The 18509-nt window shown below is 35.9% G+C and overlaps 4 protein-coding genes across 4 annotated transcripts; all 4 read left to right on the top strand.

The window, feature by feature from the left end:
• Positions 1–2192: 2192 nt before the first annotated feature.
• On the top strand, positions 2193–10404 carry LOC111457509 (putative E3 ubiquitin-protein ligase LIN-1). Its single transcript, XM_023099734.1, has 17 exons — positions 2193–3608; positions 4247–4319; positions 4441–4701; positions 4808–4875; positions 4971–6110; positions 6471–6612; positions 6686–6928; positions 6999–7293; positions 7457–7578; positions 7714–7833; positions 7970–8101; positions 8188–8310; positions 8415–8525; positions 8605–8754; positions 9009–9134; positions 9224–9340; positions 10049–10404. Exons 1-17 carry the CDS (start codon positions 2836–2838, stop codon positions 10064–10066), a joined length of 4014 nt encoding a protein of 1337 aa, XP_022955502.1. The 5' UTR covers positions 2193–2835; the 3' UTR covers positions 10067–10404.
• A 1034-nt stretch (positions 10405–11438) lies between these two features.
• LOC111457777 lies at positions 11439–11958 on the top strand. Its single transcript, XM_023100175.1, has one exon. The coding sequence runs from the start codon at positions 11451–11453 to the stop codon at positions 11808–11810; it is 360 nt and encodes a 119-aa protein (XP_022955943.1). The 5' UTR covers positions 11439–11450; the 3' UTR covers positions 11811–11958.
• Positions 11959–13332: 1374 nt separating this feature from the next.
• Positions 13333–14999, top strand: LOC111458073 (translationally-controlled tumor protein homolog). The gene is made up of 5 exons (XM_023100577.1): positions 13333–13464; positions 13985–14058; positions 14169–14297; positions 14385–14542; positions 14674–14999. The coding sequence occupies exons 1-5, from the start codon at positions 13437–13439 to the stop codon at positions 14789–14791; spliced, it is 507 nt and encodes a 168-aa protein (XP_022956345.1). The 5' UTR covers positions 13333–13436; the 3' UTR covers positions 14792–14999.
• A 775-nt stretch (positions 15000–15774) lies between these two features.
• Positions 15775–18227, top strand: LOC111457757. The gene is made up of 5 exons (XM_023100146.1): positions 15775–16131; positions 16210–16316; positions 16393–16540; positions 16755–16949; positions 17853–18227. The coding sequence occupies exons 1-5, from the start codon at positions 15934–15936 to the stop codon at positions 18087–18089; spliced, it is 885 nt and encodes a 294-aa protein (XP_022955914.1). The 5' UTR covers positions 15775–15933; the 3' UTR covers positions 18090–18227.
• Positions 18228–18509: the final 282 nt, after the last annotated feature.

The following is an 18509-nucleotide window of genomic DNA, read 5'->3' as shown; positions in this document are numbered from 1 at the left end:
TTTTTTTTTTTTTTTTTTTTTTTTTTTTTTTTTTTGTTGGATAAATTACATTTTTCTCTCTTAATTTGTACATAATAAAAGTTATTATTTCATATTCTCAATTAAATTTCTCTCCACTTCGTCTTCTTTTTTTTTTTTCCCTCAATTAAACTCTTAAACGTTAGTAATTTCGGTAATTCTAATTATAATATATAATTTAAGATTTTTGAACTTTCGATCAAAGCTAATATGTTGTCGGGAATTTAATGTGCTACAAGGTGGTAGTTCTACTCGAGCATAACCTCATCAAACTCTCTGGAGAGGGCAATGTCGAACACGTCGAAGGTTATGTCACAATCGCATTTTGATGTTAGTGGACTTGCAATTATGCAACACTCACTTCTTAGTAGCAAGTGAGTTAAGCCTATTCGTTTTTGCGTCACCTACGACCAAGCGACGTATGCTCGAGCCTGTAGCCCTAGTTCAAAAAGAACGTTTTTGAAAACGGAGCAGAGAGATTTCAAAAAATAGTTCTAAAAGCAAGATTTGAGAAATTGAAATTGGTGTTAATATGAGAATGTAAGCAAAAGGCAACAACAACGACTTACTGCATGTAACTATCGGGTACGGAAAAGTTGACTATACACTAATTTTATTTAATTTTAATTATTTATTTTTCAATCCCTCTTAAAAAAATAATTTTTAAAATATATATTAAAAAGAAAAGAAAATAACTTTTTTAAATATATATTGAGACCAAAATGAAAATTTTATTTAAGTTTAATTTATTATTTAATTAAATTATATTTTAATATATAAAATTATAATATTGGAGGGGTAGTCAAATTGAATAATAATAAGGAAGATAATGTTTTGTAAGGGTACATTGGGTACTGTTGCTGACGTAATAAACCGGAGAGGGTGGATTGGGCCCAATACCGGAGACAGCAACCGGTCAGTGTAACACATGGGCCTATGGGTATTCAACGCTGGCCCAGGCTTGCCCTCTTGCTCTGTTTCCTAATTTGGCCCAATGTACCAATAGATCATGGTTCGACGATATGAGATATATATTTTCTTTTTGGTTCGAGGTTCTTGAACTTACAATAATGTTTTTGATGTATCTAAAGACAATTTCCAATGAGTTAGAGCTCGGTTATACTTAGAGATCTTATCACTCGTGTTACGAGGTCAGCCCAAGAGGTTGCTCTCGTGGGCAAGGTGTACTTGTTGATTAAGCTATGGTGTAAAACTCCCGAGATGAGAGGGTGTGCGATCCTCGATTAAACTCGTGAGCATATGCCAGATCTTACATATATGTTGAATTGAAACCTTCGTTTCGTGCACGTTACATATGTGACGAGATAAGGTACCAATCACTACCATAATGGCTAATGGTTCGATCCTCACTTCCGATATAAGATTACCACCATAATAGCATCTTTACATGTTTAGGCGTGATTCTAATAATTCGATCGAGAGTGGTTAGGGTTTGATTGAAGCGGAGAGGCTAGAGAGGAGAAGTAGGGACAAAAATGTCATTTCATCCATACTAAAACGAGACAAAATGGGGCTTTGCATGTGAGTTTGGAAAATTTGCCCTAAACAGTATAACATATAATTTTGCACCCGTGACATTCAGTGGGCCCCACCCTTCTCTTACCTCTATCTCTGATCCAATCTCCACCGTCCATTTTATATCACACTCACTTTACTATTTTAACTCATATTCTTTTCGGCTATATTCCATTTTAATCATTTTATATACTTTCAATAAATTTTAAATATAATATTTTTAATTAAAAAAAATTAAATAACAACAATAATAATAATAAATTTTTGTGCAATAATACAATTTCATATATTTATTTCGAATTTGAATAATCTTTTTTCCAACGTAGTCTAGTTGATTAAGACATTAATATCAACTAAATTGTAGATACGATATTATTTTACGATAATAAATAAATATTTTATTTATTCAAAGTATTATTGGTTTAATTTTTCATATTTTAATAAATTTTGGTTATTGACCAAAACTAAATAAATAAATAAATATTTATATTTATTGTATGTTCAAAATACCTTATTTTAAGAAAAATATATATAATATAAGAAAATTCCAATTTAGAATTGATGAAATATATAATGATGGAAGAATTTAAAAGAACATGAAGATAACAAGACAATGTTTGTAATAGCAGCAGAGCGCAGCGTGGATGCTTTCATGTACTTTCCCTTTCATGACAGCCAAATGAGCGCACATTCAGACAAGAAAATGGCACAGAGATTAGCCATCAAAGCTCAGTCCTCTTGTCTTTTTCTCTCATTCCCCTTTCCCAATCCCTCCATCCACTCTACCCTTTTAACCATTTCACTGTTTCTTTCTGGTTCTAGAAAAAAACAGAGCAGCTGACTTGGATCTTCTTGGAAATCGAGCAGCTGGGTGCTTATTATAAACGCAAATCTTTGGATACAGGACGGAAGGTTAGCGTTCTTCACTTGGTTGTTGTTGTTTTAAATAATGATTTGGAATTTAGAACAGTGTTTTAGATTCACGATCATATGATGCCAAATCCGAATGGTAATTTATTGATCGAGTGAAGCCAAGTGAGAGCCAGGAAATGTTGGCTGTTTTTCTTCTTCCCTAATCCTCCCTACCCATCATGGAAGCGAAGGTCAACAGTTTGTCGGTAGCAGGAAGGAAATTTGTGAGGGCCCAATTAAGAACTTTTGGATTTTGGCTGGAATTGTCACGGGAAATTGTTCCCGTCCTCCAATTCTCTGCAACTGAGATAGATTTTAATCTCCCTGGTTTCTTGTTTCAGTTCATTTTGTGTTCTTCATGAGACCGCCATGTCCATAAGCTGCATGGCTACTCCTTTCTCCTCTTCTCCCACTCAATGCCCACCAGATGTTTGTGAAAATGCGCGACTGGACCTGAACTCCATAAGGGGTCTTGTTGTCTCTATCAATCAGTATATTCATGAATTCTTGAGCAATGCTGAGGCTAGAACTGCTGTCAAATTGAGATGTATATCCAAGCTAAGAAACCATAAACATGAGTATTTTGAATTCTTGGAACAATCCATCATTTCAAATCTTTACTGGGGTGTTGAGAACATTGAAGATGCAGTTCAAACGAGCAATTCTGAAGTGAGGGCCACTAAGCTTCAAACTGCGGAACAAATGCTTCAGGTCCCAGCACTGCTTGACGAGCATGGTGAGACGTCAGGAATGGATAATCGTTATTTAGTTTGCTGCTCTTACTTCTATCTTTCCCTGGTCAAGAACCTTCAAGGGGACGAGTGGCAGGTTGCTCTGCACTTCCTTCAATCCCTGCTGGTTTCTCCAAGATTGGTTCTCACCGAGTTTGCTCAAGAATTTTGCTACAGCCTTCTTCTTTCTTTTGCTACATGTTCGAGGCAAGAAAATTGTACAAGTATGAGGTCCAATTCTTGTGTAGAATTTGGCGAGGGTGACTTTGGTGAATCAACTGTAAGACAGGTAGCTAGAAAATACAAGGACTGGCTAATGTATTATCAGGTTATGTCATACGGAGAGACTCACCAGTGGCAGCAGCAGGGAAGCAGCAGTATGTTTTCTTCTGAAGATGGATCACATTCCTTGTAAGTCTGGGGTAAATTTCTAAGGAATATAAATCTATCTTGACTCAGTATATATCGATTTGAATGTTTACTGAATTTTGCACAGTGCTCGTGTTACTATGACGATACTCGTTTATGCAACATCTTACCAACTGATTCGATGCTAACTACACAATCATTTTGAGAAATGCTTACTGTATGTACGATCTTTATATCGCTCATGGTCAGATGGCCTAATCGTTTGGAATAATAATTGGTGTCTTATTCACTAAGTTATGCTCGGATTGACTTGCATCTGAAATTCATACTCGTTAATCTCCTGAAGTAGAAAACGGATGAGATTAGATGATAATAGCCAGAATAAGAACATGCATTGGTTTGTGTTGAAACTTTCAGTGGGAAATTTATATGCAAGGGAGAAAATCATACCATATCAGAGACAGATAGAGGAGAGGTCTCAGTTCCATTATAGGAATGGCTGCAAGAAAATTTAAGTATTAAGAACTTCGTGATGCAATCTTTTCTCAGTTTGGCTTTCTTTGAACGTTGCTTCATATTGTTGTCTATCATTGCTTGCATCAGTACTAGCAAATGTTGCATTACTAAGTCTACAAATTTCATTGTCTCTGGAGCTAATACACGTTCCTTGCTCTAAATAGGCACGGCTCATTTTCCAGGATTGAAGATTCAAAGGCAATTGATTGCGGGCTTGCCCAGCCAACTGTTTCCCATGTAAGTATTGAAGGTTGCTCAGGAAGACTCCATCTCTAGTTTCATTCTATTAGTTGGGTTCTATGATTAATACTTCCTCTCTCTCTGTCTCTTGCCTTTTATGTTTGGAAACTGAATCCAGTATGACATTATATCGCCACTTGATCATATTGATGTATTTCAAGATAAAACAAACACGTCGCAAGATGTTCCACGATGTGAAGAATTGGGGAATTCCGAAAAAAATTTGGGTCTCGTCCCAGAACCTCAATTAAATGATGGGGGATTCTGGAGAGATTCTAGTACCAAATTCATTGGAGACCTGTTGAAGGATTCCCATCTCGGTTCACCAACTTCATTATTCTCATCAATGAACGATTCCGAAAGTGACAGTGATTTTGAGGTTTGTCCATACTCCTGCCCCCATTCTATTACTTTCTTATTGTTCAAACCCAATTTGTTATTGTCTTCCACGATGTCAGTATGTTACTAATTTTTCTACTTGCCAGGCAGGTATGAACTACACTAATCACTCTAAGAGAAGCGCACAAGAAGACATGCCGGAAAACTTTTATCAGTTCGGTCAAGAATGCTTATGCTTATTATACTTGACTTTCCTTTTATATCAAATCTCGACCATATAATTGAATCTTTTATGCGCTGACTTTACAGGAAGCTGCGTTATGCTCGCTCCAAATCCGACACAGAACAGAGTTTGATATCATTGACCAGTGCTTCTCTAAGTAGGGTGCAGGAACATTACATTGAAGCAAACATGATGAAATCCATTTCAAATAAATTCAATGATTACAAGTTATGTAGCGAAGAACAAAAGGACTTAGAACCTCAGATCCTCCAAAATTGTCTTGAAGATAGTGAACCAAAAGAATTGTTAGTAAACCCATGCAAATTACAGACTTTTGATAGTGCTTTACCTTTATCGCTCGGTCAGGGTTCGACCTGTCAGATTAGTAAGAAGAATAGTGCTAAAGGGCAATTATATCACGCAAATAGCAGAAAAGATTCAAAGAGTGAAATATTGGGACTTGTAGAGAAAGCGATTTCAAGATTATGTTTCTCAGAAGGATTAGGAAACTACGATGACGAGTATGCTGTGGAAGTTTCAACGGTTTACAAAATGTTGAATAACAAAACGGGAGTACAATACACCATGTTAAAGGATTTGATAATGGATCAATTGGTGACAGGCATTTCAACTTCTAAAGAGGAAAAGGTTATAAGGGCATCAGTTTCTCTGCTTACAACTATAATTTCTGAGAACAATTCGGTTATAGAAGATATCAAGAAGAAGGGTTTACAGTTATGTGATTTGGCTACTGCTCTAAAACAGAATGTCCATGAGGCTGCAATCCTTATCTACCTCATCAGTCCATCCCCAAGGGAAATCAAGTCCTTAGAGCTTCTACCTGTTCTGGTGGAGATCATAAGCACCTCAAGATGTTATAATACTTGGTCACCACCATTTATGTTGACTCCTCCTGCAGCATCAATGATGATCATTGAAGTAATGGTAACTGCGTTTGACGAGGACACAAATAAGATGCATTTGGTAGAAATCAGCTCACCAAGTGTTCTTTGTGGGCTTCTAGAAGTTGCAAGAACCAACAATGTGGAAGGATTGGTGTCTCTAGGCAGTATTCTTGTAAAATGCATGCAACTTGATGGAGAGTGCAGAAGCTATATATCAAAATTCATCTCAGTGGCTCCATTTCTCTGTCTCTTACAAAGTGATAAGAAGGAAGCAGTACATATCACACTTCAAGTATTCAATGAAATCCTTCGTGTTCCTAGGTATGAACAAATGCACCGATTGTGTTCTTTCACGTTCTACTACAACTGTTTAGAACTACCTCAAATCGTCAATGAAGAAAATATATACTTGTTTTGTATGCAAGTAAACAACCCATTGTGTGCTTCAAATCATTAGTTGATTCATGATATATTTTAGGGTCATTGGACTTATGAAGTGAACAAGGATAAATCTCAGTGTCCCTTTTCAAAAAAAAAAAAATAAATAAATAAATAAAAAATCTCACAACGACCAGTTTAGACTTGCATGAGTTCCTTTTATTTTCGACGCAACCTTATATCGATATTAAGTTGTTTACCGGAAACAGTTTTTTTTAATACAATTCTGACTCTCTTGTTTAGGTCTTCTGCCATTAGCTTGTTGCAAAGGATTAAGAATGAAGGGGGAAATGACATCATTCACATACTAATGCTTTGTGTCAATCATTTGCAAACTGAATATCAACTTCTGGCTGCAAATTTATTGATTCAATTACTTGTTCTGGTAAGTGTTCAATTTGATTGTGTGGTTTGTCCAATTTAGTTTCAGTTGACAACCCTAGAATGTATATCTACAGGACAACGGTTCCACAACGAGCTTCTTAAAAGAAGAGGCTGTACATGTCCTTCTCAGGTCAGTGGCATGCGAAGAAACCTCTGCTATGCAGCTGTTGTCTGCATCGATTTTGTCAACTCTTGGTGGAACGTTTGCTTGGACAGGAGAACCATACACAGTTGCATGGTTGCTTAAAAAAGTTGGTTTGAGTTCTGATCATCAGAACATGATCAAATCGTTCAATTGGCTAGACCAAAGCTTGCAGGTGAGCGTCAAGAATAGTGTAACTGGTTGCATTATACTGTTCGACCTTACAACATTAAATGAACTTGTAGGATGCTGGCATGGACTCATGGTGCAGTGTGATGGCCAGAAACATCATCTGTATCGGGGAACCCGTCTTTCATGCTTTAGAAAAGGGTTTAAAGAGCAACATAAAGAAGGTTTCTAGGGACTCTTTGACAACAATTGCATGGCTTGGATGTGAGATTGCAAAGAGTCCAAGTAGCATTAGATGTTCTGCTTGTGAGATCTTACTCAGTAGAATTGAGCTGTTCTTGCATCCCGGAGTAGAACTCGAAGAAAGGCTTCTGGCATGTCTCTGCATCTTCAACTATACGTCTGGAAAAGGTAATACATTTTCTAAGATGCATGTTCGATTGCCACAGTGATAGAGGGTACAGTCCCTCCCTGTTACAGAATTTCTAAATAACATGCTCAATGGAAAGTCATGCAATGATTTGAAATGTCCTCGAGCTACTACCACTGATTCTCGATGAATATTCATGTATAGGGATGCAAAACCTTACTAATTTCTCTGAAGGAGTTCGTGAGTCACTAAGACGTCTTTCACATATAACTTGGATGGCAGAAGAGTTGCATCAAGTAGCAGATTATCTTATGCCCAATAATTCAGTAAGTGAAAGAGCTTCATCGTTGAAAAACTATTCAATGAATTACTGAAAGCTATTTAAATATGCTTTTTGTAATTACAATCATTGACAGATTTCATTGTTTGCCTTTCTAACATCCTTCAAATTGTAAGAGCAGCGAATTTCGTGCGTGCACACGCAAGTTCTAGAGCTGGGTTTCAACAGCAGTGGAGCTGTATGTGCCCTCATCTTTTACAAAGGTCTTCTTTTCGGTGGATACTCAGATGGTTCAATTAAGGTGAAGAAAATAAGAGTGGGTTTCAATAAACACGTTTGAGATGTTAACAAATAGTTGTCATTTCAGTAAAAGCAATGGGGAAAGAAATATTTTTCTACCACAAAATTTAAAACATGACCTGTGTGCATAACTATAGGTGTGGAACATCAAGGGACAATCGGCATCACTTCTATGGGACATAAAGAAACATAGAAAAGCAGTAACATGTTTTTCGCATTTTGAATCTGGGGAGAGTCTTCTAAGCGGATCTTCCGATAAAACTATTCGAGTATGTCGCTAATGCTGCCGTGATAACATTTAGCTTAATGTGGATGGGCAGTAGAAGGTTGAATAAGCTGTTTGTTGTTTATACAGGTCTGGAAAATGATCCAGGGAAGATTGGAGTGCATCGAAGTCATAGAGTCCAAGGAACAAATCCAACATTTAGGGGCATATGGACAAATAATCTTTGCAATTACACATGGCCATGGCTTGAAGGTGATGATAATATTATCACTTAGATTTCAGCAAGCTAAATACTGGAGAACCTCATGCTGATTTTGGAATTTTTCATTTGAACCATACATACTATTATGTTCTAGGTGATTGATGCATCAAGAACAACAAAAGTTCTTTTCAAGAGTAAGAATTTGAAGTGCATGAAGGTGGTTCAAGGAAGAGTTTATGCAGGTTGCACCGATTCGAGCATACAGGTTAGTTTGTTCCCCCCTTTTGTCCCAGAAAAACTCCATAAATAATAAACATCCACTAAAGAAAAACTGTTGTAATTAGGAGTTTTCTGTGACCAACAAATGGGAACAAGAGATCAAGCCACCTTCTAAAAGTTGGATGATGATGCACCACAAGGCTATCAACTCACTTGCTGTGTACAAGGACTGGCTTTTTTGTGCTAGTTCAATAGTTCAAGGCTCGTTATTTCAGGTAGAACAATTACCGTAGCTAGAACAATTATTACTAGAAATCACGAACCTCCATAATGGTATGATATTGTCCACTTTGACCGTAAGCTCTCATGCTTTGCTTTTGGTTTCCCCTAAAAACCTCATACCAATGGAGATGTTTTTCTTACTTATAAACTCATGATTACCCCCTTAATTAGCTTACGTGGGACTCCTCCCCTAACAATTCTCAACCATTATACCATAAACATCCATTAATTGTTGGAATAAATGCAGAACTGGAGAAGACATGAAAAGCCCAAAATGAATATTGTAACTGGTAAAGGAGATGTCGTGCAAGCGATGAGTGTCGTTGAAGATTTCGTGTACATAATCTGTAAATCTTCAGTGAGCAGCATTCAGGTAATCATCGATGCGTATTTTCTCAAACAATAATGTGTAATCTCTATGTTATGATCATGGTTTTCATGAGTTCATTATTGAAAAAGTAGATATGGTTGAGAAAGGCACAGCACAAAGTGGGGAGAGTTTCAGCTAGTAGCAGGATAACATGTCTGCTTACAGCCAATGACATGGTTCTTTGTGGCACAGAGACGGGCAAAATTAAGGTAATTGATGCCCCTTTGAATATTATTATCTAAAATAACTAATTCAAACTTTTGAATTCTCTTTATTTCCAACCCGAGAGTAAGAAGTTTCATAAACAAGTCAATAGTGTGTCTGTAACAGTCCAAAAGCCCACCGCTAGCCGATATTGTCCTCTTTGGACCTTCCCTTCCGGGTTTCCCCTCAGTTTTTAAACGCGTCTGCTAGGAGAGGTTTCCACACCCTTATAAAGAATGCTTCATTCTCCTCCCCAACCGATTTAAGATCTCACGGTGTCATTCTCCTTTTCATTTCACTCACTCATATCTCTTCTACGACATTGATTTTCAATTCCATGATTATAAGTTCATTCCATACCGGGTCAGACCGGAACAGGGCTAGGTTATATACATTCTAACTATGAGAAAGGGTCATCCGAGCGTATTTAAATAGATACTATGTTTACACATGGATTCCTACGTCCTTACATTCCATTTAGGATTAGGAACAGGCGTGTGAACCTGTTTTTTACATATCTCTTGGGCTTCATCCTTTTTCCCTTTCCATTCACACTCGAATCTCTTTTTTGTCAGAAGTGATTTCTATTCCTACCTCGTTTCTTCCTCGCTTGCCTCGTTTTCTCCATTGTTCATAATCTCTGATCTCTATCCAAGATTGATTCTTCTCTGCTGGTAGAAATCCTTACTCTCTGTAATGGCTGAAATGGGCAGGGCTGGATCCCCATCTAGCAGAAGATATAAGAAAGTTTACGAACTTCCATACTGTAGCAACAAGGAGTGGTATATTTTGTTTGATTCATACCAACACAGCATATCTTTTACATGTTTAAAGAAGGAAGGAAGGAACTCTGAGAATGTTACTGCAGCAAGAACTTCAGCTTTAAACCATCTAGTTTGTGTTTATATAGATTTTTCTTTACTGGTTTGAATGCCTATCTATGAAATTGTATATGAAGTCAAATTCAACAAAATAAGTCAGTTTTGGAATGGAAAACCTGATATGGTTCTTCTTGGATGCTCTGAAGCTGTGTATTATCACATGATCGATCTTTTTTGGATTTTCAAAATTTTGTTCTGATATATAAATTACGGTTTAAATTTCATGTTCGTGTTATTCTCTCTACTTATGCTATATGGAGACAGATTAATAAGGGTCGAAGTTACAAATTTGGTGACGATGGTTGAGAAAAAAAAGTAGACTTTTGTTCTTATGGTTTGATCAAACCTTCCTTTGAGAGAGGAACGAGTGTCGATGGAGATGTTAGGTTTCGAAGGGGGTAGATTGTGAGATCCCACATCAATTGGAGAGGAGAACGAGTGTCAGCGAGGATGTTGGGTCTTAAAGGAGATGAATTGTAAGATCTCACATCGATTGGAGAGGAGAACGAGTGCCAATAAGAATGTTGGTCTTGAAGGAGTGAGACCCCACATCAGTTGGAGAGAGGAACGAACTATTCTTTATGATGGTGGATTTGGGCCGTTACATAAAAAGTCCTAACATCAATCAATCAAATCACACCGTGATTCACATTTGACATATTAGGTGCAATCTTAATTGTCGAGTAGGACACAAATTACCATCATGTCTGGCCATTTATGAGCTTTGAGGACCCATAGTATTGTTGAATGAGCCAATCAGCTCAAATTCATAAAAATAAATAAATAAAGCAATTAGGAGTAATTTGAAGAAAAATAGAGGGGCAAAATGGGAAAGTAGCGAAGTTGGAAGTTTAGTTTAAAAGCTCGTACCTTTCATCAACTTGGAGAAATTTTAATATTTTACAGGATTGCGTGTTGAATTAAATTACATTATTGTCCTTCTCTTATTTTTATGAAAAATTAGTTTCAAAAGTGGAGAAATTTCAACCCCACACTCCATTTATAATAACTATGTATTTGTTTTTATTTATTTTAATTATATTTTTTCATATATAATTATTGTCCTACAAAACCCTACATGTTTCTCTTTAAAAAGATTTATTCTTTTTATAAAATTTATTTTAAATAAAAATACTCTTTAAATATAAATAAATAAAAATTACTTTATATTAATATAAAATAATATTTATTAGTATTTAAATTCAAACCAAGAGACGAAAAAGAAGCGAAGGAAATGATGGAAGAACGGCAAGACGTAGCTCCACACGGCGTCATACTGGCGGTGGTCGTCGCCACCGTCATTCTCGTCCCTTTCTTCCTCGGCGACCACGGCGAGGCCCTCACCGAGGCCATTTCCGATCTCCTCAGCCCCTTCGGCCTCCTCCTCCTCCCCATCCTCCTCCTTCTCACCATTCAGTTCCTCTCCTCCGATCGCGGCTCCGTCGTCTCCGCCATCTTCTCCACCAGCGAGCCCGACTCCATCCACCGCGTCACTGGCTCCCCAGTCGGCGTTGCTCTCTTCCTCCTCCTCATTCTGTTTCTCCTCTATAACCGGATTTCCATCTTCGGCGGCGACGATGATTCCGGCGACTGAAATCGGTTGTTAGATCTGTCTCTTCGGCTACTCCTTGAACTTTTTTTTTTTTCTTTGCCGGAATTTTTTCTTGTACTGTGTAGATGTATGCCGCCTGAGAAACAGGGCACGCGGAATGGAATGTAAAATGTCGATTTCTTGCTTTTAACTTCTGAGTTTCAGGCCATTTTTGTTCCTTATTTTTTATTTTTTTTTTACTGTCGGCGCTCGGCGGTGGCGAATCCTCTTTCTCCTTCCCCTTCTGCTGCCGGCGCCGGCGTCTGTAAAAAATTGAAATTGTGTGGGGCTGCTTATACAATATTTATTTGTTTTGTAGGCTCAATGACAGACATTATTTTAATATTTTAAAATTATGTAAAAAGAATTAAATTTTCTTTTAAAAAAAAATGTTATAAAAAAATATTAGAGAATAAAAAAAAATAATTATCAAATATGTTAAATCAATAAATTTTATTTCGTTTTTATTTATTAAAAAATGTTGTCAAATAAAATCTAAATGAATTTTAATGATTTTTTATCTTAATTTTATTATCATAAAAATTATTTAATTTATTCTCAATAAAATAATAAAATAAGTTTTTTTTTTAATTTTATTAAAGATATATCATAAATAATTAAATTTTATAAAATTAAAAAAAAAATTAAAGTATTAATTAAGAGTTAATGTAGGCAAATTTTGGAAAGATTTTGAAAAAAAAAATCAAATATTATTTAACCAATAAAATTTTAAAAAATGTTATCGAAAAAAATATGAGAGAATGAAAAAAAAAAATAATTATGAAATATGTTAAATCAATAAATTTTATTTCGTTTTTATTTATTAAAAAATGTTATAAAATAGAATTTAAATTCTAAAAATGACATTTTAATGATTTTTTATCTTAATTTTATTATCATAAAAATTATTTAATTTATTCTCAATAAAATAATAAAATATTTTTTTTTTCTTTTAATTTTGTTAAAGATATATCATAAATAATTAATTTTATAATATTAAAAAAAAATTAAAGGATTAATTAAGAGTTAATATAAGCAAATTTTCACTGAAAGATTCTGAAAAAAAAAAAAATCAAATATTATTTAACCAATAAAATTTTAAAAATGTTATCGAAAAAAATATTAGAAAATAAAAAAAATAATTATCAAATATGTTAAATCAATAAATTTTATTTCGTTTTTATTTATTAAAAAATGTTATCAAATAGAATCTAAACTCTAAAAATGACATTATAATGATTTTTTATCTTAATTTTATTATGATAAAAATTATTTAATTTATTTTCAATAAAATAATAAAATAAGTTTTTTGTTTTCTAATTTTGTTAAAGATATATCATAAATAATTAAATTTTATAATATTAAAAAAATAAAAATGATTAATTAAAGGTTAGTGTAAGCAAATTTTCACCCAAAAAAATCAAATCTTATTTAACTAATAAAATTTAAAAAATGTTATCGAAAAAATATATATATTTAAAAGATAAAAAGAATAAAATAGAAATTAAAATAAAATTATATTTCTTGGGGCCTGCCCTATAAATTGATTAAACCCTCTTCATCTTTGGATTGCCGTACTCCCTCGCCTCATAAATTTTCAAGAGGGATCCGGGAATCTACTCTGCAACCATGTTGGTTTACACCGATCTTCTCTCCGGTATTGATATTATGAGTTTTCGATTATTTATGTTTTTGTTTAGTATCTGTATTTTTGTATAGGATATCGGTTTTGAGCTGTTAGGGTTTTCTGTTGTTGTGTGGTTTATATGGATTCTTTGTATATCGATCTGATACATAATTTAGAGTTGTTGATTTTGGTTTAACTGATACCATTTGATTCATGCCATACAAGATTTTACAAATATGCGTAATAGCCTTTTGATTAGCTGTTGGGGAGAGAGCTCTCTTCGGATTGAAGAAGTATATTTCTCATAATCGATTGTGTTCTAGAGTATTTGATGTTATTGGCGTAAAATTTTTGGACTTTCTTCTTTTCACTTGTGTGAAGGATTTGTTTAAATTCCTTTTGATTAGCTGTTGGAGAGAGCTCTCTGTGGATTGAAGACGTATATTTCTCATAATCGATTGTGTTCTAGAGTATTGGATGTTATTGGTGTAAAATTTTTGGACTCTGTTCTTTTAATTTGTGTGAAGGATTTGTTTAAATTTTATATCAGGTGATGAGCTTCTCTCGGATTCGTTTCCATACAAAGAAATCGAGAATGGAATGATCTGGGAAGTCGATGGAAAGGTTAGTTATTTTCGTTTAATGTAATTTTTTTTCACGTTTCATGTGCGTAAGAACAATTTTTTTTGTGTTAATGGTACCAAGTTTTTAGTTTCTTGCACAATTTATTGCAGTGGGTCGTTCAAGGAGCAGTTGATGTGGACATTGGTGCCAACCCTTCTGCTGAAGGTGCTGGCGAGGATGAAGGTGTTGATGATCAGGCAGTGAAGGTTGTCGACATTGTCGATACCTTCAGACTTCAGGTAGGCATGCCTCCTCCTTAAGAAGGTTCAAGGATTATGCAAACATTCAAGCAGAATTTATTAATTTATTTCAATTTGGGTTTCCAGGAGCAACCTCCCTTGGACAAGAAGTTGTTCATTGCATACATCAAGAAATACATCAAATTGGTGACACCTAAACTGGAAGGGGAGAAACAAGAGGCATTCAAGAAGAACATTGAGGGAGCAACCAAATATCTCCTTGCAAAGCTCAAGGACTTGCAATTGTAAGTATTTCAGTAGTTGTCTATGTGTTCTTGGTTTATGCCAACCAAATCTTCTAACCTGTTGTGGTCGATTTGGTTCGAGTTTTTGTATCACTAGAACGATACCTAACATACGATATGTTGTTTTGCAGCTTCGTCGGGGAGAGTATGCATGACGATAGCTCTATGGTATTTGCATACTACAAGGAAGGAGCCACTGACCCAACATTTTTATACCTCGCCCCAGGTTTGAAGGAAGTCAAGTGCTGAAAAGAACAAAAGTTCATAGCAGAATGCTTCATATAGCATTGTTAGTTTCTACTATTTTTGCCTGTTCTCATGACATTTGAATTTGAATGGTTTGGGCTGTTTTCTTTTTTGTTTTGGTTTAGTTTGGGTTTCTTTGTTTTGACCTTTGTTTACTGAGAGCTTTTGTCCTGCTGAATGCGAAAGTTTACTCTATTTATGTGCCCAAGAATCTCTACTTTTATCGTATCAACTGCTCGTTAATATTCGTCCGTTCTTCGATTTGATAACCCAAAATGGTTCTCTCAAGGTCACCGAGCAATTCTTGTGAAGAAACTCTAATGAAATTTGCTCCAAATTGCCATTTGGAGTTCGAATCTTGTTAAGAGTTTCTTCACAAGAATTGCTCGGTGACCTTGAGAGAACTATTATGGGTTTACAAATCACTCATTTTCATAACAAAATCGAGGAAGAACCGAGTATGATTTTTGGATTCTTGATTTTAGAGGGATTTTGCAAGGAAGCTAAAGTTATTTGGACAATGAACGATCTAAGCAATGGTTAAATCTATCAACAATACAAAGAGGCTATTGTTGTTTTTTGGTTTTTTTTTTTCAAGTTAAATTAACATTTTTATAAATACTATTTTTACATTAAAGTGTTTTTAAAATTTAAATTTGTACAATGAAAAATTTGAAATTTTATAAACTGTTTTCTATAATTTTTTTAATTTATTTTACAAATGGAAAAAAAAAATAGTAAAAATATTTTTTGGCTACATTTTTTAAATATTGTTTTTCAATAAAATAAAAATAAAAGTAATAACCGATTTCTTTCCCTCCAAAACTCGAAAAGTAATTTTTTTTATTATTCGCTTTCCATTGTGTTTCTTATTATTTTTTTTTTCCTAAAAAAGTGTGGCAAAAACGACGGCGTTTCACATTCAAGCCAAGGCGCTGGTTTCATGGCGCCTAATTACCCAAATTCAGCGAACGAGCCGTTATAGAAAGAACATCAACGTCTCTTTCAATGGCGACATTCAAATTTCAAATCTCTGAAACCTAATAAGGCAACAAGACAACCAACAGCCTTAAATTTCCACTTTCTTCAATTTCAAGCACAGATACTCTTCATTTCTCATCTCTGCAATTCTTCTCATTCTCGCTATGGCCATGGCTCTCAGATCCATTGATAATGTTCCGCTGGTTACGCCAAAAATGCCGAAGAAACAAACCAATGTGGCGGCGGATCCAATCCAGAAGCGAAACGATGAGAATCAGAATCCGGTTCCTCCTCCTGCAGACGCCGCCATTGATTATGTTTCTTCTGAGAATCTGAAGCCCTTGACGAACCCTAATTCTAATGTACTCGTCATTTTCCGTTTTTGCATTTCTTGCTTGTTTTCGGATCTGATCTTCGTTTTTGTTTCGTTGTTGTGTTAGGATTTCATTGAAGGATTGGATTCGAAAGATTGGGTGAAGGTCTGCGAATCGCTCAATAATGCTAGGCGTCTCGCGCTATTTCACTCGGATCTCTTGCTGCCCTCGTTGTAAGTGGAATATTCTCTGTTTGTGGATTGGGATGGTGAAATTCTGGCGATTAATTTTCTTCCGATTGCATTACAGAGAGAAAATTATAGCGGTACTGATTAAATCGATGAAAAACCCTAGAAGTGCTTTAATCAAGACCTCAATTATGGCTTCATCCGACATTTTTAACTCGTTTGGCGATCGTTTACTCGACGCATCCACCAGCAATGCATTTGATCAATTGGTGAGAGCTTGCAATTGAATTTCCTCGAACGATTTTCTTTTGTGATCAATATCTGAATAGGAAGTTCATTGATATCTGTTCCTAAACAATCAATTTTGCACTGGAAGATTAAACCCTAAACCCTAAACTATCAATTTTGTGGAAGATTAAAGGGAAATGTTGGATGAACAAGTTCTGATTGAGAGACTGATTATATGTGATTTTGGTTGCTCAGCTGCTTCAATTACTTCTCAAAGCTTCTCAAGACAAAAAGTTTGTGTGTGAAGAAGCAGACAAGGCACTGAAAGCTCTAGTGCAATCCACGACTCCTCTGCCTCTGCTGCAGAAACTTCGGCCATATGTTTCCCATTCCAACCACAGAGTCAGAGCCAAAGCCGCCATTCCAATCTCTGATTGTGTCTCTAAGATGGTAAAAACTGATGACAAATCACTTCTTTACTTTGGTTAGATCCACGTCGATTGGAGAAGAGAACGAAACATTCTTTATAAGGGTGTGGAAACTTCTCCTTAGCAACAGTGTTTTACCAATTTTGAGGGAAAGCTCGAAAGAAAAAAACCTAAATAGGACAATATCTTCTAGCGGTGGACTTGGATTGTTATAAATGGTATCAGTGCCAGATACCGGCCGGTGTGTCAGCAAAGACGCTGGACCTGAAAGAGGGGTGGATTGTAAAATCTCACATCGGTTGAAGAGGAAAACGAAATATTCTTTATAAGGGTGTGGAAACCTCTCTCTCGCAGACGCGTTTTAAAAAGCTAGAATAGAAGTCCAAAAAGGAAAGCCTAAAGAGACAATATTTGCTAGCCGATGGACTTAGGCGGTTACAAATTGTATCAGAGCCAGACACCAGGCGGTGTGCCAACGAAGGCGTTGGGCCCCAAAGAGGGGTGGATTGTGAGATCTCACATCGGTTGAAGAGGAGAACGAAACATTCTTTATAAGAGTGTGAAGATCTCTCCCTAGCAGATGCATTTTAAAAATCTTGAAAGGAAGCCCGAAAAAAAAGACCTAAAGAGGACAATATCTGCTAGCAGTGAGTTGGACTGTTACAAGTGATATTAGAGCCAGACATTGGGCGGTGTGCTAGCGAAGACGCTGAGTCCCAAAGAGGGGTGTATTGTGAGATCTCACATCAGTTATAGAGGAGAATGAAACATTTTTTACAAGGGCGTGGAGATTTCTCTCTAGTAGACGCGTTTTAAAAACTTTGAAGGGAAGTCGAAAAGAGAAAACCCAAAGAAGACGATATCTGCTAACGATGGTTTGAACTGATGCATTCTAACTAGGGTGCTGCCATTTTTTCTTCTGCAGGGTCTGGAAGAAATGAAGCAACATGGGATTGTTCCATTGCTTCAGATGGCCGCAGATTTGTTAAACGATAGGCTACCTGAGGCAAGGGAAGCAGCTCGGTGTATTGTGATGGGAATGTTCAGAGCATTGACAGAGAATGAAGAACAGAAACAGGAAGCTTGGCAAAGCTTGTGCCAAGCTAATCTGTCGCCCATTCATGCTCAGTCCCTGCTCAAAGTTGCTACCTCCTCTCAGTAGCAAGCAAATATTGTGAAAGAGAGAGCTTTAGGAGTAAGGTTCTTCTTACACTACTCTTACTGTGCTTCCTTACAAATTAGTTCTTGTTCTCTTCTTTCCCTTCGCCTTTGTTGGTGTGGAAGAAAGGCCGAAGACAATGAACAAGCTCTGTTATATGCACATTTACCTGAGTAAAATATAAATAAAGTTTTGTTATTATTTTTTCCGAATAGTTTTGTGGACAACCGACATTCACGATACTATGATATTGTCCACGGACTTTGACTTTGGTCTTTCAAGAAGCCTCGTGCCAATAGAGAAGGCGTCTCTCACTTTTTATAGTCTATCATCGAGCCTCCCCTTGAATATCTAACCACTTATCTGGATGAACTCATTTACCAATTCGATAGACTCTTACTATAGATCTCTATTATGATTATT

The sequence above is a fragment of the Cucurbita moschata genome, unplaced genomic scaffold (genome assembly GCF_002738365.1).
Source record: "Cucurbita moschata cultivar Rifu unplaced genomic scaffold, Cmos_1.0 Cmo_Scf00020, whole genome shotgun sequence".
NCBI lineage: Eukaryota > Viridiplantae > Streptophyta > Magnoliopsida > Cucurbitales > Cucurbitaceae > Cucurbita > Cucurbita moschata.
Note: the sequence above shows the minus strand (reverse complement) of the source record. Positions and strands in the feature narration are given on the sequence as shown.

Coding starts and splice junctions, on each gene's coding strand:
- LOC111457509 (XM_023099734.1), top strand. CDS start 2,836: ATGTCCATAAGCTGCATGGCTACTCCTTTCTCCTCTTCTCCCACTCAA. Junction 4,702..4,807: donor AAAGTGACAGTGATTTTGAG/GTTTGTCCATAC, acceptor TCTACTTGCCAG/GCAGGTATGAACTACACTAA. Junction 8,102..8,187: donor CTTCCGATAAAACTATTCGA/GTATGTCGCTAA, acceptor TTGTTTATACAG/GTCTGGAAAATGATCCAGGG.
- LOC111457777 (XM_023100175.1), top strand. CDS start 11,451: ATGATGGAAGAACGGCAAGACGTAGCTCCACACGGCGTCATACTGGCG.
- LOC111458073 (XM_023100577.1), top strand. CDS start 13,437: ATGTTGGTTTACACCGATCTTCTCTCCG. Junction 14,298..14,384: donor TCGATACCTTCAGACTTCAG/GTAGGCATGCCT, acceptor TTGGGTTTCCAG/GAGCAACCTCCCTTGGACAA. Junction 14,543..14,673: donor AAGCTCAAGGACTTGCAATT/GTAAGTATTTCA, acceptor GTTGTTTTGCAG/CTTCGTCGGGGAGAGTATGC.
- LOC111457757 (XM_023100146.1), top strand. CDS start 15,934: ATGGCCATGGCTCTCAGATCCATTGATAATGTTCCGCTGGTTACGCCA. Junction 16,132..16,209: donor TGACGAACCCTAATTCTAAT/GTACTCGTCATT, acceptor TTGTTGTGTTAG/GATTTCATTGAAGGATTGGA. Junction 16,950..17,852: donor CTGATTGTGTCTCTAAGATG/GTAAAAACTGAT, acceptor TTTCTTCTGCAG/GGTCTGGAAGAAATGAAGCA.